At 42.0% G+C, this 23861-nt stretch overlaps 2 protein-coding genes across 3 annotated transcripts in view; both read right to left on the bottom strand.

The window, feature by feature from the left end:
- Positions 1-954: 954 nt before the first annotated feature.
- Positions 955-13962, bottom strand: twsg1a (twisted gastrulation BMP signaling modulator 1a). Its single transcript, XM_026312605.1, has 5 exons — positions 13484-13962; positions 12500-12661; positions 5965-6064; positions 2702-2962; positions 955-1617 (listed from the first exon to the last, which is right to left on the bottom strand). Exons 2-5 carry the CDS (start codon positions 12626-12628, stop codon positions 1436-1438), a joined length of 672 nt encoding a protein of 223 aa, XP_026168390.1. The 5' UTR covers positions 12629-12661; positions 13484-13962; the 3' UTR covers positions 955-1435.
- Positions 13963-14740: 778 nt separating this feature from the next.
- ankrd12 (ankyrin repeat domain 12) overlaps positions 14741-23861 on the bottom strand; it is a 35624-nt gene continuing 26503 nt past the window's right edge. For both annotated transcript variants that reach the window (XM_026313433.2, XM_026313431.2), the window contains 8 exons: positions 23492-23695; positions 23021-23163; positions 22724-22871; positions 17912-22284; positions 17519-17617; positions 17172-17315; positions 16940-17035; positions 14741-15973 (listed from right to left, as the gene is read on the bottom strand). In XM_026313433.2, the coding sequence (XP_026169218.1) occupies positions 15788-15973; positions 16940-17035; positions 17172-17315; positions 17519-17617; positions 17912-22284; positions 22724-22871; positions 23021-23163; positions 23492-23695 (5393 nt within the window). In that variant the 3' untranslated portion in view covers positions 14741-15787. The remainder of the gene's footprint in view (positions 15974-16939; positions 17036-17171; positions 17316-17518; positions 17618-17911; positions 22285-22723; positions 22872-23020; positions 23164-23491; positions 23696-23861) is intronic.

Genomic DNA, 23861 nt, shown 5'->3' on the forward strand with positions numbered 1-23861 from the left:
ATTTTACAATTGTAGTTAAGTCATATTAAGATTTTACACAAAGAAAAGCTTAATTAATAAACCTTTTAACTTATTACAGAAAATCAGAAGGTATTTCTGGCCCTTATTACATTTAAGTCAGACCTGACAAATATTTCATAGAACAAAGCAAAAATTCCATCCAAAGTCCAAAAACTTAAAACAGATTCGTGTACTGTACCCAATTAGTGAAGTTTATAGGAAGCAGGTAAATGAGCTCCAACTCAAGCAGCTGCTTACACAATGATGCATCATTAATCATATTAGAATCACATAGTTTTTACTTTGATACTTAAAATACAATTTGCTGACAAAACATTTGTACTTTTATTTAACCAGTATTATGTTTTCATGCAGGATTCTTACTTGTAATTATTATTTTGCATTAGTACTTTTACATAAATAAACGATGTCAGTACGTCGTCCACTCTGGTCCTGTTTTTTGTTAGCGCCGTCTCCTCCAAACCACCCAGCACCTGCACTGGTGAAATGAGGTCATGCTTCAAGATCATAAAAAAAAAAGACAAACAAGCTCTCATTGTGTGTCTGGTACATTAGTCTCTGCAAACTGCTGTTGCATGCCAACTGGGAACAGAATCGGTGATAGGGCACCCTGCTGCCTTTTCAAAAAGCACTGGCATTACAAAGAGCGTTTGTGTGTGGCGATGAAAGATTGGCATCAGTATATGTTCCCTTTCCTCTTTGCTTGCATTACACGGTCAGCGAGCACTGGAACACCTGTGGACCAGCATGGTATAAAAACAACTTTGTTTCCCCAGGAAATTATGCGTTTCCTGACACTAGGCTAAGATTAGGGCAGGAGACAGGCAACTTGGAAGATAAACATTTACTATTCCATTCACACTATGAACTTTTTACACATTATTTTAACAAAATACACTAATCTGACTTCTTTCTGTGACACAAAACAGTCCATGTCAACCATCTTTTCTTTATTTGGCAGAAGATTGGGATTTAGCTGACCATAATTGTAAAAATACATTATTCATATACACCTCTAGTAAAAAAAACTATTGAAAACATATCTAAAAATATACAGTAAAACTTAACAGCAGAATAAAAAACAATTTGCAGGGGTAGAAGGAAGGGCCTAGGCCAGGGCTGGCCAACTTCAGTCCGCTCGGGCCGCTGCCTTGCTTGTCTTCCAACTATCCCTTCCCTACCCACTGCCGATTACCTGGACCAGGTGTGTTCAGCCAATCAGAAACTAGAAGAGCAGGGATAGTTGAAAAACAAGTAGGACAGTGGCCCTTGAGGACTGGACTTGGTCAGCCTTGGCCTAGGGGGTATTTTACAAGGTAACTGAGGAATGCTAAAACATAGTCATAGTCAGAATTTCCTCTGCCCTTAGTCCTCTGGTATGGCCCAGACATTTGGTACCAAATGTGCCCACATTTCAGAAGAGACAGTTCATGCACTTCACAGCCTTGCTGCCATAGTCTACGCACTCAGGCCCGATGCACTGGCAACAGGCGTTATGAAACCAGCGGTACTTGGATCCTCCCATTGACTCACAGTAAAGTTTGCACTGACGGATCGACACGCAGTCATCAAAGTAGACCACAGTGCACATGTTTTCTGAAATAAAACAGGACAGGAATAGAAGATATGAGTCACAGATCCAGAGATCGTGGAGTATGAAAAAAGTAACATTTTAAAATAATTATCTTTAACCCTCAGTGCTCTTACTTTTTCTTCAGGGGTAAAATTAATTTGCTGCAACTAAGTATGACCATATGCTCTGCTGGGATTAATGAGTGAACTGCTCAGCTCTGTGAGAACGCTCCAATTATGACTGTCTTTATAGAAAAACGCACCAGCTTAGAGGGAAAAAGCCAAAACAGCTGCAAATGAAAATAAAAAATGGAAGCAGAACAACAATTTACTGTCCCCTAAACTGATGATCTGCCAGTCCTGTTACTCCAACCTGAGCTGGAGACTTGACAGGACCAGAGAGCGACTACATTATTATTTTCGTGTAGCGTAACTCAAGCACAAACTTTATTAATGATGTGGATCTGATGAAGGCCGTATACAGGGGTTTGAAACCAACAAGAGTCTGTATATTAGAAAACGTTTCTCAAGCAGGGCCACTAATAACAGTTATTTTATTATCAAATCATCTCTTTAGATTTGATGAATGTTGATTACATAAAATGACATACAATACTGGAAACACCTCCACTGCCAGAGTGACATCTATCCATCTGAACAGTCTACTGCTTAATAAATGATTTTTTTTAAAATGTCACCTTCAGTACTATTTTCCAGTGAAAAACTCCTAAACTTGATACAAATTCTTTGGTTCAAATTTTCTTAGAACTGAAGGATCCATGTTAGGCAGCAGCAGAAGTACTGAGATCTGAGAACGTAATCACCACAGTGATAAATAAGGAAAATCATAGTTAGTTGCAGTATTTTCCTCTTAAATGCTTTGGGATGTAGGTACAAAGAAGAAATACTAACAATACAAACTAGAAATACTGAGGATAAAACCAAATATTTCAGTTACTGAACTTAGTCACACGTTTTTGACCCATGACACATTTTACATTGAACTATATTTTTAATATCTGGATTAATATGGATATGAGAAGCTGCTGAAGTGTGAACAAAGACATTTCATCATATTATTTTGCTTTTAAAAAATGTCTGGTGTTACCTTGAGTGTCGTAGCTGGTGTGGATGCTGTTGCCAGGCACAGACACATTCTGGTGCTGGTTGTCCAGTGACTCCAGGAAAGACACCAGGTTCTCGTGATGCGAGAGCTCCTCGGCGACAGGGAAGGACACCACCATCATGTTGATCGGTGCGTCGCCTTCTGTGAGGGCACGGAACAGCGAAGGGATCGGGCGGTGAAGCTCCTCCACGGTGCTCTTTGACGTGGCCGGAGAGTCGCTGTAGTTCTTGGGGTTACACATCCCTGACACAAAGAGATGAAAGAAGAATTTAAAGAGTCACTTCATCCACAGTGGGGGGATTTCAGCTTCTCAGAGCCAATAATCACCAAGCAAAATCTGCACCATTTTTATTAAAGTATTTAAAATAAGAGAGACCATTTTTTACCTTTTACTGGTTCATTCAAATGTTTTAAAAGTGAATTTTTACTTCCTACAGTATGATGTAAATGTTGTTTTAGTCAATTAAAAACATTTATTCAAGTTTAATTTGTTTTGCCTAAAAACAGTCACCACTTAAGACTTAAGACTAAGTCTTTTAAACCCAGTTTGAGTAAACTCTTCATGTCATTTAACCTCCCAAACTCACAGACATTACTCAGGACGCAGCTACAGCCTTGACTAGTGTGGCTGTCTGAGTATCTTCTCTCAATTAGGGTCTTTCTAACACTTCATTAATATCCAAACAGTAGTAATCACATGACAAAGTCTTCACATCCTCAGATATTATCTGTCTAACACGTCAAATGAGTCAAAGTCAATTAGAGCTAAAGGGTAAACCGTTTAATGGGGAACAGAGTTTGACAGAGGAATTCTATTACAAACCAACGCTTAAAGCACAGCCAGAGCAGCTGTTTTTGATTAAACGTACACATGGGTCCTCCCTCTGTGTCCTCCCTCCTCTAAAACACAAACTCTCCCCAGCGCTCCTCTAACCACTCGCAGAGACACACTTCAAAGTAGCCAACATGTGGCACAGATAACATCTTTCGAGTGGAAACTAAAAGTGCTCGTTGCACTGTAAGGAAAAAAGACATATATACTTATACTCCAAGCCTGTCGTCAGTGTATTGTAAAAGGCGGTCCAGCAGGAAAACTCCACCGCCATAACATCTGTGCAGCAGCAGTGAGTCCAGCGCTCAGTGTCAGATGCTTGTATTTGTGTTCCACATGAAAGAGCTTTAATAAAGCCTTGTTGTCAGCACGTACAGCAATATCTGTCTGTCAAAGCTGATCTGAGAGCCTACTGGTTTGCAGGAGCAGGACCAGGACTCGGGTAGAGGGTGGGGGTGACACAGCATTGCTCCCCTTAACTGACTGAAAGGGTGTTAGGTAGTTGCTCATGAACGCCCAGGTGCAGGACAGTTAACATTTCTGGAAAGTCAAACAACCACAAAGACAAAAAGAGCCATGCCAAATGTGAAACAACTAAAGAGAGAAGCAAAATAACTGTAAAGAAACACAAGAGGACCACAAAGTCATGCAATATGACTAAAATTAGATCTAAAATGAGTAAAAACAGATGCAAAATGATCACAAATGATGCAATACATTCAAGACCACAGACGCACATAAAGACCACAAAAATATGCAAGACACATAAAACAGCTAAATATCAGGGCAAAGCAACCATCAAGAGGCAGAAAATGTGACCAAAGGAGCATACCAAAGCAGACTCCAAATCACAAGCGAAATGAGACGTAAAACGACTACAGGGAGACGCAAACAGGCATGAAGACTTGAAATGACTGAAAGGAAAGGCATAACAACTATACAGAAACACAAAATGATAACAAAGGCATGGGCAATGATTAAAAACTGATGTAACATGATTACAAATGATGCAACACTTTCAGCCTTGGCGTCATGTAACAGGGGTGGGGGGATTCCGCATGTGGTTGTTCAAGGGCCCTTTGACTTTTTTTTAAAAATTGTAATTATCATAGTGATTTCACAAATGTGCCCTATTCTTTCCTGCTGAGTGAGTTACAGATGAAGAGGGGAGTCAACCTGCCAAAGGTTTTTCATGTTTCACAGATCTAGCTGTTTGGGATCCTCACCACAGCTCAGTAATAGACTAAAAATCAAAGTTCGACCTCCCTGCCCCCTCTCTCTACCTGCTCCTTCTTTAGATCTTCTGGAAGACTTCACGTCTTCCTGGCCATATGTGCATGTACAATATTGACGATACTCCTTTAATTTCCTGTGCCCTGATAAACAGCGGCCCCACGGGTTTCTGCTTCACATTAACCTCCACACTGACACTTTCAGTATCTGGTTCCACTTGCCTCACACTCATTTTGTCTCAGCGCAGCAACACTCTGGACAGGTCGAGCGCCGTGCTCTTCTCAACTGTCAAGTGCATTAAAGCCATGATGTCATGTTTCAGAGGCTTTTTGCAGGGACAAAGTGACAGATATCAACAGGAGTGAGACATTACTGAGGTGTCACATGTATGGAAAGAAACCAGTGCCAGAATTGTTGTGCAACTCTCAGTGACAACTGCATTTAACCTTACTGTTCTATTGCACCGTATTGTACTGATTCATTGATGGCTGCTGATATACTACAGATATCTGCTTATTGTTTACACTGCACATACTGTATCTAAACCAGACTCTTTTTCCCGTACAGGTTTGACTTGGAGGGCGTCTTCTAGCTGCTGTTTGCAGATCTCTCTACAGGTGTTCACAGGAAATTAGATCCGATTCACTCTCATTACTGTCCACCTTCAATCAGTCCTGTTGTCTTTTGAACTATTCCTGGATGTGTCTTCTTCTAATCTAATCTAATCTAATCTAATCTAATCTAATCTCTGTGTTTTCCCAGTAAGATTTTGACTTGTTCAGGTGTCTTTTGGTTGAAGTTCTAGTCATTTAATTTCCTAATTTTCTCAAAGAAATGGTGTGTTATTTGAAAAGAAAATGCAAACATGCCTTGCCTGCGCTATTTTACCATTAAATTCAATGTTATTCCTGTGCTTTCATTTTTAAGTTTTAACTGTGCTTTACAAATTCTTCTAAAAAACTTACAAACACGGCAAATTCCAATTTATACAACTCCAGTGTAATCTTTGTTAGCACTAATGGCTTTTGCAGGTCAGCAGTCATCTCGTGTCCTGCCTGTGCACTCTCTCTGTGGATAGAAGCCTGAGCTCAACAGTCATGTTTTCCAAGTGCAAAATTGCGCTGACTCACTTGCCGTCAGCTTTAAAATATGTTGCTAATAAACTAGTCCCTGCACTCACCCACACAGTCGCAGCACTCTTCCCAAAGGTTCCCCAGGCACAGCATGCACTCTTTACAGCAGGAGCAGTTCCCGTCGGAAGGACGACACTGACACAGCTCCTGAAAGAAACACACAAATAAGCAAACATGCATCAGCAAAACAGAAAGACCGACAAGACAGAAAACAAGACCGAGTGACAAAATCCAGAAATGACTTCAAAGCATCATTAATAAACTACATATTTTAATAACTAAAATCCTATATGTAAGAAAAATCAGACAATTATTAATTATTATTATAGACATATAAAATATCTGATATCTGAGTCTCTGATGCATCAAAAAGAACTTATGAGACTAAGAAACTGAAATATGTAATAAAATGTTTATAATCAATAGGATAATAGGATTTTTATAGAAATATAACATGTAATGTTGTATAACAGATAATGTGTATTTTTGAGTTGTTCAAAACTTTAGAGTTAAACAAATGACTAAACTACATTTCGTTTAAAATCCAAAACAGTAGCCTAGTTAGCATTTATTGCTTTGTAATTTCTTCATTTTGAGCTTCATTGTTGACCAGATAGTTAAATCAGTCATTTTTTCACATACTATCATTGTGTATTTCAAATACTAAGACTAATCCAGCTCATGAGTGTGAGTTCAGTTAGGGCCTGAGTGGTGCAGTGGTGGCATCAGTGTTAAAAATCACAGAGCACAAGAAGAGAACAAACAGGAGATGTATCATTAGAACAGACACAGCAGCAGCTGGTTTGCTTCACGTACAGTAACAATCCCAGCACACAAGCCATTACAAGACAGAGCGACTGTACTCTGCACGCGGCATGTGTGGCATCTATCCAGGTATGTTATCCCGTCCGCAGAGCAGACGGAGCGATAACTGAGGAAAACAACACTGCAGACCTTCTCTGTGTTTCCCCTGGTGAACAGAGCAGGTACTGACATGCAATCAGATTATTTTCTCAAATGGTTTGTGCACTGTAGCTCTGAACAGTCACTCGGCGTAACGCATTTCAGAGGAGTGTTTAAGTCTTTGGAGATAAGATATAAGATGTATGACTTTCAAGTCTCAGTACTATTAAAATGACATGATAAGAAACACACCCCCTCTTTCTCTTTTCTTTCTGTGCCATGCAAGGCAAGAAACACACGGACATGAAAACTATATTAATAGTGTTTTTTTTTGTGTGTGTGTAGGTGATTCATTTCAATGCAGAGGAAAATTCATGGCTGTGCGAATATGCAGCACCTGCCTGATTCTGTCTCATTGCCCCATAATTACATTTTACTCATCAACTGTAATTACATTCTAACAAAACAACACTCCACAATAAAGGCAGAAAATAAAAAAAAACAGCAACACACGGACAATTAGATGTTTTAAACAAACAAAAAAATAAATTCATATGACTCATACAATTTTTCCCAAACTGCCTGTTATAAATATCTAACAAAAATAACAGGTTCTGCTTCAGCACCTCCTGCATCTATTATTTACAGTTTTAGGTGCAATAAGCAGCAAATTCTCATTTTTGTGACTAAGTCTGACTTAAATCTAAGAATGAATTCTGCTGTGACAGACTGAAAATGGATTTACATTTTAGTGGATTTAAAAGAGCTATTTGAGAATATAACCACGGTTTACTTGACTTCAAACACAAAACAACTCCTGCAGTTAATTTTTTGTGCTGCTGAAGAAGGAAAGTACTATTTTTAACATGAGCTTCTGCAAACGTCCAAAAAACACAAAACCTCTGCTGATCCCAAATCTCATCTACAAACATAAAAACGTGATTTTTTCAGCTTCAGTACAGCTCGTCTCTGGGGACAGTGAAGAAAACAAAACTAAAAAGGAGTAGGTGGGATTGAAAAGTGGGTAAGACTGCCAGGAGAGTCTCTTTCTTCCCTCTGAACAGGGAGCACATTCCTCCAAGTCAAGGTCACTGCGACGAGGGAGGTGGGGGAGAAACAGGAGGAGGGAGAAGAAAACACCTGGGGAACAGAACATAGCTGCTCCCTCCAACAACACACTTTCCCCCTGCATTTCTCCCTTTTCTTTCTCTTCCCTTCTTTCTTTTCTCTTGTTATATTTCTTTTCGCCTCTGTCCTACTTTGTGCCTTTGCTGAAGCCATCTCCTACACGTAAACAGTTTCAGAAATAATAAAAGACTCTCCAGTGACTCACCAGTGAGGGATTGCAAAACCACACACAGCTCACTGAATCATGAGCCTCTCCATCCCCAAACCTCTGATCAAGATCTGATCCCATGAGTAATTAGGACTCTCAAAGGTGGAATTAGAAAACACTAAACAGCTGCCCCAGGGGGGAACAAGCATCTCATACTTCAGAAAAACTTTTTAAAAGCATATCGTGGAACAAGAAGCTGGGGCTGTAAGGATGATGGCCTGGCCTGGCCTGGCCTGGCCTGGGGAAACTGTTTATCCAAAGTTTGAAAAAAAATCCACATACAACTTTGAATTGTTCTTTTTAATTTTGGGAAGCAATTATTATTTTTTGCGTTATGAGAAGATTGCAACCTTAGATGGAGCTAAGAGGCTAAGTTTAGTATAAAGACTGGAAAAATGGGCAACAGGGAGTTAACTCGCTAAAATATCTGCCAGGCAGCAAAACTCACCAATTAACATCTGGTATCTCGTTTTTTTTTTTGTTTTGTTTTTTATCTCGGCACAAACATAAATGTAAAATCATGTATTTTAGTTTTGCAAATGTGCTTCAGCTTTTTCTTAGCCAACAAAAACGACCTGTGTCATGTTGAACGAACTGTTGTATGTCAGGAAATAGTTTGATTCTACTTTTTTACTGGTTACTCAAAACTACACAACATATTACACACAGACTGACTATACTGAACAGGCCCTGGGCCACAAAGAGACAGATAACAACCACATAATGACTACAAAGACACACACACAACAATCACTATACAAACACAAAGAACATGTTCACACAGAGATGCACAGAGACACAACATGACCACATTAGGCACATTGGATTTCAGCCATATTTAGCTTCATATTTAGTATGTGGCATTGATCTGATGATCTGATCAGCAAAAAGGCACCAAACTGTTCTTTTCACGAAGCAAAAACAAACAACACTATTTGCACTCAAGAAGATGTTACAGAAACTAAATCAAATTAAATGTTAACTGAAACAGAAAATGTGCAGCTGCCAAAACTCTGAGCAAAGAAGAAAAAGAAGGATCAACTTCTCCCGTCTGCAAACAACTATTGTCCTAACAAGGATCATTAAAAAAATCATCTACTCAGCAAAATATCCTGTTTCCTGTTTCTCATATGTGATTGAATTTTGTGATTTTCTATCTTTGTGCACTGTTGATTACAATTTGAAGACGATGCCTTGACACCTGGGAACTGATGAAACAATAGTAAAACTAATTATAATAATCTTTAGTTGCTGCCCAAGGTTATCTCACCACTTAACTGGTTCTTTTTAGGTTTCCTGTAGTACAGAATCTGCTGTGATCAGTCATAACTCAGCGGCACAGAGGCAAAAGACAAAAGAAAGGGAGAAAGTGAACATGTGCTTCCTCGTCCTGCCGAGCAGCCACTGCAGTGTGTTAAATCTGCTGCCCCACCCCGCTCAACAGCCTGGTCTGGACAGAGCCGGCCTATGAATCTCTGCACACTTCACAGGCTCCCAAATGTATATTTCCCTGAGCCAACCTCCCCCTACACACACACACACACACACACACACACCTCCCCCTGACCTTCGCCTCCCCTGCCTCCTCCTCCTCCTCCTCTTCTCATGTTCTCCCACCCTCAGGGGTTTTGGGGAATTCAGACAAATGACTTGAGATGGCAGCAGAGCGTAAAAGTGAGCGTCAGACACCAGATCCACTAATCACAAGCAACATGGAGCTTCGACAGAGGGTGAAGGCGGAAAGGCTTCTCCTTCACGGCACACGCATCACGGCGCTCACCTCTGACAGCTAGCGAGTTGGAGTCGGTGGGGTCATGGAAGCTACAGAGCTTGTTGTCCTGAGCAATGATTCCTCTGGTGAAATAAGCCACTTGGAAGTAAAGAAGGCAGCAGAGCCACAGATGTTCTGCTGATTCGAATTTTCACTGAAGCCAGGACGAACCAAACCAGGTGGTTTGGCAGCAATAAGGGGCCAAAGATTGTGATCAATAAATCAAAGCTTTAAATTAAATTCACAGAAAATTCAAAATTGCCAAAAACAAACTTCATGTCTTACTAAGACTGAATTATTTTACATAGAATTGGTTTAAAATTTAGAAAATGGTGGGTAAATGTGCAACAGGATGTGACATAGTGAAAGAAGCTGAAATTATTTACTGAAACAATTTTTTTTTTGCCATTTTTACAGGTACAAAATGAGATGTGCTGTACAGACTTACGCCACTTAAGGCAAATGTTTTTCTAATTTATTCAGTTCTTTTTTTCATTTCATACCATAAACACTGATAATGGAAATATGTGTCCGTTTCAGCACTAATCTGTTTTTTTAACTGGTTTTATCTTTTCACATGTGAGTGTTGGCTGGTTGTGATTGCAGACTGAATATCTTTGGGTTGGACATAAACTTCACTTTCAGATTACTTGGTCCAAAAAGGGGCAACTGCCTAGATGTCCCAGGCTACTATGGGCTCCAAAAGCCCCAGATCCCCTTCATGCCAAATTGTTTTTGGCAACCAAAATAATCAGACATTTGCTAAGAAATCTAAACACTAAACTAAAGCAGGCCATGCAATATTAGCTCATTTGGTGGCCCTAAAGACTGGGACACAAAATGAGATGAGGGCCACATTTGACTTTTTTCCTCCCACAGCTCAACGTCCTGTGCCAAACAGGTGAAACAGCCCCAGAAGTTAAACACAGTAAAGATGTTAATGGGAGAGGCAGGGCCACTAAACACACACACACACACACACACACACACACACACACACACACACACACACACACACACACAGGGCCGAGGAGAAGCAGCAGAACAAATTGAACTTGACAGGTGGTGGAAAGACAGGCCTACACCTTTTTTCATTTTTTCCTTAAAATATCAAGAATCTACGACAGAATTAGTGTTAATGAGGCAGCTCCACCCCTGTGTCCATTACACCCTGTGCTTCAGCTGGGAGGGAAAATGTGGCGCAGAAGAAACGATGTTAGAAAGTCAAAACACAGTCAGAGGGTTTGACGTGAAAATAAATCAAAGAACTACCAGTTTCTGCTGTGACCTCCTGCTCCTGGACAGTGTTGGTCTCACAGAGACAGAACAGGTGTGTCTAAAACAGAACCGCTCCTCACTGCTCCTCTCTGCTCCTCACTGCTCCTCACTGCTCCTCACTGCTCCTCTCTGCTCCTCACTGCTCCTCTCTGCTCCTCACTGCTCCTCTCTGCTCCTCTCTGCTCCTCACTGCTCCTCACTGCTCCTCACTGCTCCTCTCTGCTCCTCACTGCTCCTCACTGCTCCTCTCTGCTCCTCTCTGCTCCTCACTGCTCCTCACTGCTCCTCTCTGCTCCTCACTGCTCCTCACTGCTCCTCTCTGCTCCTCTCTGCTCCTCACTGCTCCTCTCTGCTCCTCTCTGCTCCTCACTGCTCCTCACTGCTCCTCACTGCTCCTCTCTGCTCCTCTCTGCTCCTCACTCAGACAAAACTTTCCTGACTTGGCTTGGCTTATCAAAGGAATGTATCTGCATTCTTCACAACAGATTCCATCGCTCTACTCGAGTCCAAAGCTCCATCTTGTTCTGGGCTTGGGACGATTTCAACTTTGGCTCCAGCTGGATTCTATGTCTTTATGAAAAATATATGGACAAAACCGACGCACACGCTAAAAGACATAACAACAGCTGAGACGTATTTTTCTCCGTGTGTTGAGCTACAATTCGAAGGAATTCTGCTGTGTATTGTTCAATCTGTGCTGCTCGTTTCACGCGAACTGAAATAGTATTAAATCTTGACTTTGACTACTCTGCTTCTGTTCTTCACTTGAACTTGACTTCGGCTGCGGGCGGTTTTTCATCTGTGTTCTTGTCAAGAGAAACTACAATCTGTGTTTACACAAAACAGCTGTAACAGTGTCGGATGAAAAGCTTACACTTGGCTTCACTTGTATGGAAATTTCCCACTTTAATCTACAAAGATCATCCCATTTTTATCATCAGAGATGATCTTTCTGCAAACACAAAATACCCTGAGAAAGATGGAGCTTGTTTATGAGCAGGGACAGAGTCAATAAAAAAGAGTGATGGGGATTTTGTGCACTTTTTTAAAACAGTAACGAGATTTTCGGAGGCACACACCACTTTTTCATGTATATATCCCAAATTTAAAGTGTCTAAATTGGAATCTGTTAGTGGGGAGGGTTAACGTTACACGTCAGAGGCTATTCTGGGTTGTGCTCTTTGGTTGCGAATCAAAAAGTATGGGCAGTCATGCCTCAGGCTGGAAAACATTGGTTCTCCATGGTGCAGCTGTTATCCAGCAACAGCCATCAGTCTCAGAAACAGTCCCTCACCTGTATGAGGCACTTGCTGACATCGCTCGCACAGAGGGCCTTGTTGCAGCCGGATGTCAGAGACAACCCTGAGAGGAGGAAGAGGAAAACGGCGGCAGCGGTGGGAAGGATCAGCTGACCAGGCCTCATCCTGACGGCTCAGCGGCACGGCACTGGGAACACCTACATCAACACAAGAACACAGGTCAGGACCTCGGAGATCGGAGACACAGGGCAAAGACAAATAAACACCCGACCACTGAAATTCCACAAGAGGAAAAGTAAAGAGATGCAAGTTGGTGCATAATAGATAAAAGGCCATGGTAGAAGTGCTGCATGAAAAAAATATTCTGAACCCAGTCAAGACCTCACCTGAAAACCTGTGTTTACTTTTGTATCCATGAACTAAAACTCTAACAAATGATGGATTTGCTTCATACAGTGTAGGATGTGCTGCACAGTCAGTCATCTAAACACTGAAGTGCTAAAACGTGCACACAAGGGTTAAAAATGCAGCAAAAATAGAAGGAAATGACTTGAAGCCACTTTTTAACAACCCAGATTTGATCTTCTACAAAAACAGCTTTTCTTTATCCTGCCTTCTGTTTTTCAGGCCTAAAAACAAGCTCAACTTGTTGAAAGTGGATGCAAATGTATTAACAGAATCAAATTCAGTGCTTTGTCATGTAGAGCAGCTCAACGCATTGACATGTAAACATCACATTTCATTCAAAGTCACACACACATCTGGCAACATCAGCTTCCTTCACCTATGTATTTTCATGTGTAACGACCCTGTTGCTCTGCTTCACCGCCTGCTGCACATTGTTGCTTTTCACTTGACGGAGAGGAAACATGTGAGGAACATCAGTTCCCTCAGACTTGAACCTTTTTTTTTTCTTTTTTTGTCCATCGCTAACACCAAACTTAGTTTCACTCGCACGCAGCCACACGATCGAGCGCAAAACAGCGAAATCATGAGGATATAAGGGGGTGGAAACTTACCGAACGCTGTTAACAAGTTCACGACTTTTCTTTTTTAAGGGGGGACTGTGTTTTCTCTTTGAACCTCTCCAGGATGGTGCTCTGCCGCCGCTCCACTGTCCACTGTGTCCAGAGGGCGTCAGTCTCTCCGCAGCACAAAGCGACAGGCAGTCGGGCGCCTTAAAGGCACACACTCCATTTTCTGCCCAACGTCTGAGGAGGAAAACACCGGGCCTCAGGTCACACACACACCGGCCGAGTGTCTTCAGGGTAACAGCCCGAAATAATCGTAAATAGCTGGAAGAGCCTGAATCTACAGCTGCTCCCCGCCGGGTTTGTGCGTAAAAGTCTTGTGCGTAAAATCGCCTCCGTTTATCTCCCTTTAGCCAAACACCCTGACCATTGGTGGGCTCTGTTTGGTTTGTTGTTCACAAAGCAAATCTTTTACTTTCACACCACCCCCCACTCCGTTAAACAGCCCTTTGTCTCTGCTCTTATCGGCGGCTCATTAGGTGGGAAGGGGCGATTCGGAAGCTGAGCTGACTTCCCGCTGAGACGCGTCCCCAGAAATGCACTGAGGGAACAGTTAAGTCCACATGCATTTACATGTGTTCTCGTAAGAACTGATCAAAGACACAACAGGCCCCACTTCCAGCCAAGGAGAGGAAGGTCAGAGAGGAACAGACACGCCTTCAGTCACTGCAGGTACATTTCAATTTGAATCAGACTGAGGAAGTTTAAACAAAGATGGAACCGCCTGTGAAAAATGACACATCATGTAAAGACGTTAGAATAAATATTATTGTGGTATCTGAGACGATGATTAAAGTCGTTGTTATATTTAAAGTTAAGTTTGTGCTCATGAATGATGGTTCTGGGTGTTTAGGAAGTAAAAAGTATGAGAAGAAGTACAATTAAACAAAGACAAGTCTAAACACAGTACTTGAGTTAATCTACTCCACATAGCTCGAAACAAAAGGTCGAATAAACATTTTTCTTCCTTTAGTCACATTATGAGCAGTGGATGTTTTTACATCAAACTCCTCAGCAGTGACTGCACTTTAACTACAGCGACATCTACGGGCTGACAGTAACACTGCCAGGAGCAGACATCACTGGAGTATAAGCGTCATATATCATTTCTTATGGAGCTGCGACGTAACTCCATTTAAAATATATATATTTTTCCAATAGTCTATAAAATGCCTATCAATAATTATACATTCTGCTGATTATGTAGCATTTAAATAAATGACACCAAAACCACATTTTAATTTCACAACAAATAAAATTTATTCAATTATATATTACAAATATGTACAAGTCATGTAACAAGTAAATATTAAAATAGACATTTTTTTAGAACTATCGCTCAAAAGGCATTATGCTGAAAAAATAGGATTTGTTGTGATCTCACATTGAAACTGTAAAAGTATGTTTTTTTTCCCTTGGAAGCTGCGACAGACTAATGTGCGCAAGACAATGGACAACACATGAAGAGTGAGGCTGCATAAAGGACATAACACAATGGCGCAAAAAAAAAAAAAAAAAAAAAAAAAAGCTGGAACACTTCAGTAAACCTCACAATTAAGTCCACAGTACAGCTTTTTAGGAAAAAAGTACAAACAACGCAACGCATGCACAGCATTTAATTGCCAAAGTCAAAAAACACCAGCTGTGGTGTGGAACTCCAGATGAGGAAGGAAGAAACATTAAAAACAAAACAACGAAAGCTAACACATGCTTAAGATTTTAAGCCAACAACATCAAGAACATCACGGACGAAGAGGACACTTGATATAAAAACCAACTTTGGTCCATTAAAACATGAGACAGAACAAGTTTACAATCAAAATATCTATTATTTTTTGTTTTTACAAGTTTAAAACAATAATTACATGACTATTTACAAATGCACAATTTGTATGTATAAAATAAGTTAAAAAATTAAGAGCACAGTCTGTACACAATGTATGAACACTCACTTTGAAAACAATTGAAATCTTTCACTTGTGTGACCCCGCTTGATGAGGAGTAGTAGCAGGTGGTTTTGTCCACACTTCTGCGTCTTGCTGCAGCTCCCGGCCCAGCTTTTGGTCTCTGCTCCCTGGGCTTCCTCTGAGGCCCGGACCCCTTTTTCCTGGTCAGTCCTCCTGGTGGGTGTGCCTGTTTGGACTGTAAGAGCTCTAGATTAAAATGTCTCTTTTCTAAGTGCTGTTTTGCATGACCACATTGTAAGTGCTTCACATTTTTCTGTCATTTTCGTTGAATGTGCGGTGCTCCCGCTCGTGTCTGTGATACGACAAAGCACGTCTGTCCCACAGCTCATATCGGGGTGAGGTCAAAGTCGTCGTTGACCTCCACGAGCGGGATGTAGAACTCAGGAATCTCAAAGATGCTGGTGGACTTGTAAGTGGCTGGGTCCAGCTCCTGCAGTTTGAGTTGCCACTCCAGACGCTGCACGGCGTTCAGCGCCGCTGCCTCATGCTGCTGCCTCATCAGAAGACAGGTCTGTGAGGGGGGGGGACACACAATTATTTACTCCAACCAGATGTTCTCATTTAGATGCAGAATGTCTTTTTCCGAGAAAGAATTGGTCAAGGAAAAAGTACAAAGACACACAAAAATGTACAAAAGCAACCAAAACCCAAAAGTTCTGGCATAGTTAAATTCTCCAACCTGCTGTAAAAGCCAGAGAGAACTACAAGCTAAACTGGAATTAACTTGATCTCTGCCGTTTCATAATCATGGTTAAAATGGGTTAATGGCAAAAATAACTCCTCTAGCTCAGGTATAAAACCCAAGAACCCAGCCTAAAGGACACGTTTGGGAAAAACTGATACTTTCCCTTTTAAACAAGGGGGAAACTTTCCCAGAACATAAAAGAATTACATCACCTCCATAGGAAGGGACACCACCACATCTTGAGCTGATTTATTCCACTATGGACATTAACACAGTAAACTAAGAAATGTAAAAATAACAATGATATGTATATCCCATTTGGTTCCAGTGCTTTGTGTTGGCATTTGGGATACTAAAAGAAAAACATGTGCAGAAAGTTGTTTGTTTTTTTTTTTTATTCTGACTTTAGAGGGAAAAACAACTTGATACTCCTGCTTCCTTAGGTGTATGTCACTTCTCACTTGAGCACTAATCTGTTATCAAATGATTGTTTTGAATGTAAACTCAATGAAATATTCCCCATTTTATATTTTCCACAGAGCGAGACGTCTTCAAATGTCTCGTTTTGTTTGACCAACAGTTACAATGCAAACTGGAGAAAACGGCTTTAGAAAGAAACTAGAACAAACAGTTTTGCTAATCGACTAGTCAATCATTTGATCGTTCAGCTTTAGACCTCAACTTAAAACATTATTTGACATTTGCTGGTCAACTTTGATTTAAGATTGTTCTTCACAAATGCAAACATGTTAAATAGAAGTAAAAAGTGGAAAACAACCGCAGTGCTCTCACCTTGAGTTTATCAAACTTGTCATCAACATCTTGTAACCAGGACATAAACTGTCGGGCGTTGAATCGATCTCTTACCGATGTTTTGCCATCATCGCTCTGTGGACCAAAAACACACCAACTTCTCAAACACTCATTTCCACACATTCAAATCATCAATCACTGAGCTAATGAAGAACCCCCCAGGTAAACAGATCAGTGGTGTAAACTATGACTGTCGCTCCATGTCACTTACCTGGATGTCTTGAGGCATGTTGTACACTTCAGCATCCAATAAAACAGTGCAGGCACTGAAAGGCAGAGTCTGATTGGCTAGTGTTCTTGCTGCCCGGTAATGGACTCGTAAGACTTCCTGCTCATTTGAAACAATCAGCTTTTCCTGAGAGAAGGCAAAGTCCAATTAATACTGTAAACTCCACCTGTGTGCATAGTGAAGCTATATCTATCGACAAGTTTAAGTCAACTACACTATAGGAACACAAAGAATTACACAACTTCTATTTCAGCTACAAGTGGCTTACAAATGTCAACATAACGTTACAGAGTATGAAAACAAAAAGCTGCAGGAGTAAAACTACGTACTCTTTCAATGCTGTGCTGTAGTCGCAGTTTCATGCGGACGACCTCTTGCTGTTTGAACATCTCTTTCAGCTGCTCAGGTAATGATGGAGGTGGGGTTATCTGTTCACAAGCAACACATGGAGACAGAGACCGTTTAAAACATTTATCGACACTGTCGTCTGATCATAGCAAGTATTCGTTATGTCAATTGAATGTACTCTCCTATGATTGGGCAGTGCGGCCTCTATCATTATGACAATTATTTTTTTAATTTCACCCCTAAATATTTAACCTTTAACCTGCCCAGTGCAACAGCAAAATTAGGGCCTTCTAACATTAGATTAGGCAGAAAACCATCCAAAGGAATTTCTAGACTAGAAATGAGAAAAGATCAGACAATAATGAGGAACTCACTGTTGGTATACACAGCTTGCTGAGTGGGTTCCCATCTAAGAGATAGGATCCATTGAAGGTCACATATTCATCATAATACTGTGGTGGTTGTGGAGTGACGCTGCACAACACTTTGCGCTTCTCCTCGATCTTCTTGCGGATGTGAAGGAACTCGTAGTAAGGGTTAGCTCTCTCTGTCTGGTAGGGCTCAATCTCTTCCAGCTTTACTGAATCCACAATCGCAGCCAGAGACTGCTGGCCTCTTTCTTTCTCCTGCTGAGTCGTGGAGCAAGACTGCGAGGTCGACACTTTAGGCATCTTTCTCTTGCGTGGATGGGGAACATGAACGTCCACTTCCTCATCTGCAGAGCGAACCTTCAGCTTAGCCCCTGAAGAATCAGATTCCCGGTCTCCAAATTGTGGGGAGGAAGTCCCTGAAGCACTGCTGCTGACATCCATCTGAGCTGGCAGCTGGACGGAGCTTTGACTCTGCTCTTCCACAGCTGAGAAAGACGACTCTGGTTTCTCGTTAGCAGGTGCCACCTCCATTGGCTCAGAGGTGGACTCGGCTTTTGACTCCGACAAGCCCTCAGTAGCCACACCATCGTCAACTGATGAACACTCTGTTGCAACAGGAACAGGAGCACCACTTTTGATGTCTGAGCTCTGTGGGACATCAGTCATCTCTTCAGCCTTGTGTTCAGGGCTTGCACTGGTCATGCTGTCCTTTTTCTCCATCTGTGATTCCAGACACGGACTTGCAGTGTCAGGTTTTGATTTCTTGCATTCATGGGCAGTGTTTATATCCATATCCTCTTGAGAACATTTGGACTCTGTGTTACCTTTGCTAAAACCTGGCAAGGACTCGCCAGCAGTAGAGCTGGGAATGTGCGAGCTGGTGGACTGTCCGAGAATTCCCATCCCTTCTGTTCTGAAGCTTTCGGGGAGCGTTTCCATGCTTTCTTCTTCTGGTCTATCTGCAGTGTCTAGAGGCTTCTCTCTATGGTCAGAAACCTGGGTGGTACCTGCGTCTGTCTGCTGCTGGCTTTCCACACCAGATGTTTTTATGTTTGTGAGTGCTGGCGGCTCTGCAGATACAGAAGCTGTATGTACTGATGGTGGATCAAATTCTTTGCTGCTACATTCTGCCTGTGTATTCTCTGTCAGACACGGGACGTCCTTCACAACAGGAGATTCAGAGGAGGGAAGAGCTTTCTGCTCTGCTGACCCAGTTTGACAGCCACTACACTGTGAGAGGCTGGAGTGTGGAAGCGTCATGTTTTTACTCAAAGGATCTTTGTTCAACATTTGTGGTGTCAGGCAGCCAGAAGGGCTCCCTTCTCTCTCTGTTACTGAATCAACCACCGAATTCATATATTGTTGACTATTGAGGCTCTCTTCAGTTTCTGATGTGGTCTCTCTTGTTCTCAACTCCTCAGTGGGTAGAGTGGATTTTGGCAGATTTTCAACAACTTTACCTTCAGTCAATGAGTTGGCATTCTCGTCCAGAATAGCCCTGAGGTACGGTGATTCATGCTTGCCAGATAGCAGCGTCCGATTACTCTGTGGCACATCTGGAAGACTGTTGGCCTCTTTATCGTGAGCAGACGGCGATCTGGTGGCTTGAATGACGAGGGAAGACTGGAGGAATGCCGGTTGAGAGTCTGAAGCTTCCAGATTCATATCAGAGTCATATTCAGTGTTTTTGGGTGTTAATGTTGTGGCCTGACATGAATCCTCTGAGCTGGCAACAGAGACTAAAGACACAGATCTGGACATAAGGCCACAGCGTTCACTGTCTGGTCTGGGTGATCTGGTCAGACAGTTTTCCACAGCTGACATGACCTTTGTGCTGATAGAGGGCAGAGTTTTTCCATCAAGAGACATCGTTCTGGGGCTGGTGCCATCCTTAAGAGGTTTCTCTCTGACTTGGGCATCAGCAGCTTCAGAGCTTTTGGAACGCATTAGCTCCTTACTGAGACACGGCTCAGTCTTTGTTCTGTCTTTAGGCTTGGATTTTCCAGGATCTGCCAGAGGCCGCTGTTTAAGTCTTTCTCGCTGCTTGATTTTCTCAAGGTGTTTCCGATGCCACTGCTCAATCTCTTGGTCCTTCAAGCTGAGCATGCGCTCAAAGCTAGTCTGCATCAAGTCATCGTTCACAAGCCTTTTCTCTTTTGGTTTTGTGTCTCGTATCGCTGACGATGCTTTTGATTTGGCCTTGTCTGCATCCATCTCGTTGGGTTTGATCTTGCTGATCTTGGCCTGCTGGGAGCGGTCTTTGTGCCGATCCTTATCCTTGTGCCTATCTGAGTCCCTGTCCCGGTCTCTCCGGTCACGATCCTTCTCTGGTGTTCGCACAACTTCCTCCTTTGATTTTGCAGATAAGGACTTGCTACTCTCAGAGACATAATTCTTTTTCTCTTCTAAAAGTAATTTCAGATTAGAACTTGAGGAAAGAGTTCCATCTTTTATTTTATCTCTCTTTTTCCTGTCGCAGTCCTTTTCTTTGGAGCGATCAGATTTAATGTGATCTGTAGTCTTCTCCAGAGGTTTTCCCTTCTTATCAGTATTTGTGCGATCCTTTTCTCTGTAATCCCCAGCACTGTATTCCCTGTCTTGCCTCTCCCTATCAGATCGTTTCTCAAACCTGTCTTTATTTTTCCTGCCATCTTCATGCTTTTTTGTTGTGGATAAAGATTTCAGTTTTTCATTCTCTTTATAGTTTTTATCTCCAGGTGAATGGGAAGAAATGGCTCCTGTTCTTTCTTTTTCCTTCCAACGATCCACTGAATTCTGTGGTTCAGCTTTGTCACAGTGTTCCGATTTAACCTTTTTTTCCTTGTCAAGATGCCGTTTCTCCATTTTTTCAGAATCCTTCTCCTTTCCTTGGAGCCTCTTGTCAGTTTTCTCGCGTGAGCCTTTTTCAGAGGGCTCCAGCTGTTCTTGATCAGCTGTGATCCCACATATGGGTTTCTCTTCTGTCTCTTCTTTCATGCTGCTGCTCTGCAGTGACTCCTCGGGAATCCGCCCTGAGCTGTGGCAGTCCACCCTCTCTTCACGCTCACTCTGCTTTGAATCCTTTACCTTCTCCTCTTTACCAGCAACCTCCTTCCGCTCTTTCTTTACGGTCTTGTCTTTTTCCCGCTCCTCTCTTGGCCTCTTTTCCTTGCTGCTGGAGCGTTTTTCCTTTATGTTCTTCTCATCTTTGACAGGAGAGGAGTCGGAGGTCTTCTGAAGTGAGTTGGTATCTTCACTCTCCTTTTTTACTGGCAGAGGTTCATCTGTCTCATCACTTTTGAAAAAATTTTCTTTCCAGAACTCTCTGTCAAACTCCAAATTCCTGTGGCTGTCTTTCCTGGCTTCCTTCTGTCTGTGACGGCTCCGCTCTGCCTCATATTCCCTCCTGTGTTTGTCTTTCTCCTTGTGTTTAAGTTTATGCTTCTTTACTACTTTGCCATCTAAGTCGGTCTTCCGTAAGGCACCTTCATTGCTGTCTATACTGTTTCCTATGCTTCCATCTTTGTAAGGGCTTGAATGACCATCATCTATATCTAAGCTGGAGTCTTTCTGTTGATGTTTGCTCTTTTCTTTGTGCTTACACGCCTTAGTGCTGGAGCCTTCAGTGCAGTAGTCTGTGTCTGTGTAGTGGTTGTATTTGACACCGTCCACTGGACAGGAGCTGTCACTAATGGAAACACACATCTTAGTATTTTCCTGTTTGAGTGGTGTTTGTTTATCTGTCAGGCTGTGGTTCAGCTTGGGAGATTTGATGGTTGACAAATGGAAGAGGTGGACGGATGAGTCATCTTTAGGGCTGAAAGACATCTTGAAGGAGTCTTCCTCCCGACCCTTTTCTGTGCTCTCGGATACAGCTGCAAGAGAGAGGACCAAGGCTTTGCTGTTTTCTTTCCCATCCTCTTGGTTTTCCTTGTTTTTATTCTGGCTTTTACTCTTCCTCTTAACTTTGCCTTTGTCCTTTTGCTCAGCATTGTCCTTTTTAGACCTTGTATCTGCCTTGAGGCTATCTGAGCAGGTGGGTGAATTCCTTTTGTCTGAAAGGCTCTCCATTTCGTCACTGGATGTATCTGAGCTGCAGTGGACGCGAGAAGTCTTCTGTTTTTTGGACTTGGAATCACCCTTAACACCCTGCTTTCCTGCCACATGATTCTTATCTTTGTCCTCCTTCTCCCGCTGCCGTAGTTCCCTCCGGAGGATGTGTCTGTCATTAAGAGCTTTACTGAGATCCTCCTCCTCTTCCTCATCCTTGAACTCATACTCATCCAGCCCTGGCACAGAGGATGACGCTTTCATGGCAGCTTTGCTATCCGAGTCCTTTTCAGTATCAGAGTCTTCATCCACGCTGGATGGATTTACAGAGGGTGGGTCTTCAGATTCTGTGGAGAAGAGAAGACTAACTTTAACATACAGTATAAAAGAACAGTGTTTGTGATCACAGTCATTTACTACTATATGATATATACCAAAGTGACAAATGAATTATATCTCTGAGAAGTTACACTTTCTATTTACATTATACTATATATTAGAGGTCTTTTCTATATATTTGAAAAGAAATCATATATAAACAGCATATGAAATCTTTAGCAGTGCATATAAAACTGTCAACACTGACTAACTGCAGTGGCTTGGGTAGTGCCCTTAATGCACTATTGACATCTTTAATGTTTAAACCCCTTTTGGCCCATGTGCAGTGAAAACACATGTACACATTGTGTTCAGAGGTGCAGTGGACAGGAAAGTCCAGTAATATTAACATTAATACGTGACTTATCACAGGAGGGACAGTCAAATAACACAGCATTAACTACAGACCTGATGAGCTGTCATCGTGCTCCGACAGTGGCACCTCTCCCTTTAGTAGCTGCTCCAGCTCCTGGGAGTCTGCTACATCCACCGGGCGCTCCCCACGCTTGTTGGCCTGGAAGGCGTTTCCACCGTGACGTAATAGCAGTATCACAATCTACACAAAACATAACATGCATTAACACTAGGAATCTCTTTCACGACACATCCATTCCATTCCTCTGCAAAGACTTGATCATTATACACATTCAATTTGCTTTCAAGTCCTTCATTATGATGGAAACCATCTTCAAGTTAGGGGCTTACATCTTTATGCCCACTGCTGGAAGCATCATGGAGTGGTGTGTCATCATCCAGACCCTGCGTGTTTACCTCTGCACCCGCTGCTATTAAGACCTTGGCTACGTCGTAGTAACCGAGATTACAGGCTTCGTGAAGAGGAGTCCAACCTGAAGGCAGGACACAATAACAAAAAAGGTTTTTGATTTTTTTATGTTTGTAGGTTACAGCTGTAATTAGTTACCAGCCATTTGTCTGGGGGAAAAAAAATACAGGTAGAGATGAAATGCAACAATAAAGAGGAAATTATATGAACATGCACATGCTACAAGGTAGATGAGAAAATGACTTGCACATTAATGTCTGTTTTTACTTTCTTATAATGAAATATTGCCTTAGAATCAGCAGTTGTTAATCAGCTTTCATATCATTAATAGCCACCACGCAGATATGATGAAAGCACTTAAATGGTCACCTTCACCTCCCAGGCCATCATACCTGCAAAGTCTTTGACGTTGACATCAGCACCCAGGCTAATGAGCTCTTTAACTTGCTTGGCGTCTCCCCGGATGGCTGCCATATGAAGGGGCGTCTCCCCTCGCTCATTCCTCTTGTTGACCTTGTCCTTCTGCCGTGAAGAGGTGCTGCTGGGAACTTTCTTCTGCACAGGGGTTGTCTGAGAGGGGTGACTGGGTGTGGAGTCTGGGCACATGGAGAAAAAGCTAGTCACACAGCTGCTCAAATAATGTGCAAAAACACTGCATTGAGCAACCACAGTGCAACTTGTTTTACTACAAACCTGAAAAAAACTTCTGTTTACATTTGTCTGTGTGTGTATTTTAGTAGGTATGTACTGAATAGTCTCATA

Source organism: Mastacembelus armatus, chromosome 17, assembly GCF_900324485.2.
Source record: "Mastacembelus armatus chromosome 17, fMasArm1.2, whole genome shotgun sequence".
NCBI classification, from domain to species: Eukaryota; Metazoa; Chordata; class Actinopteri; order Synbranchiformes; family Mastacembelidae; genus Mastacembelus; species Mastacembelus armatus.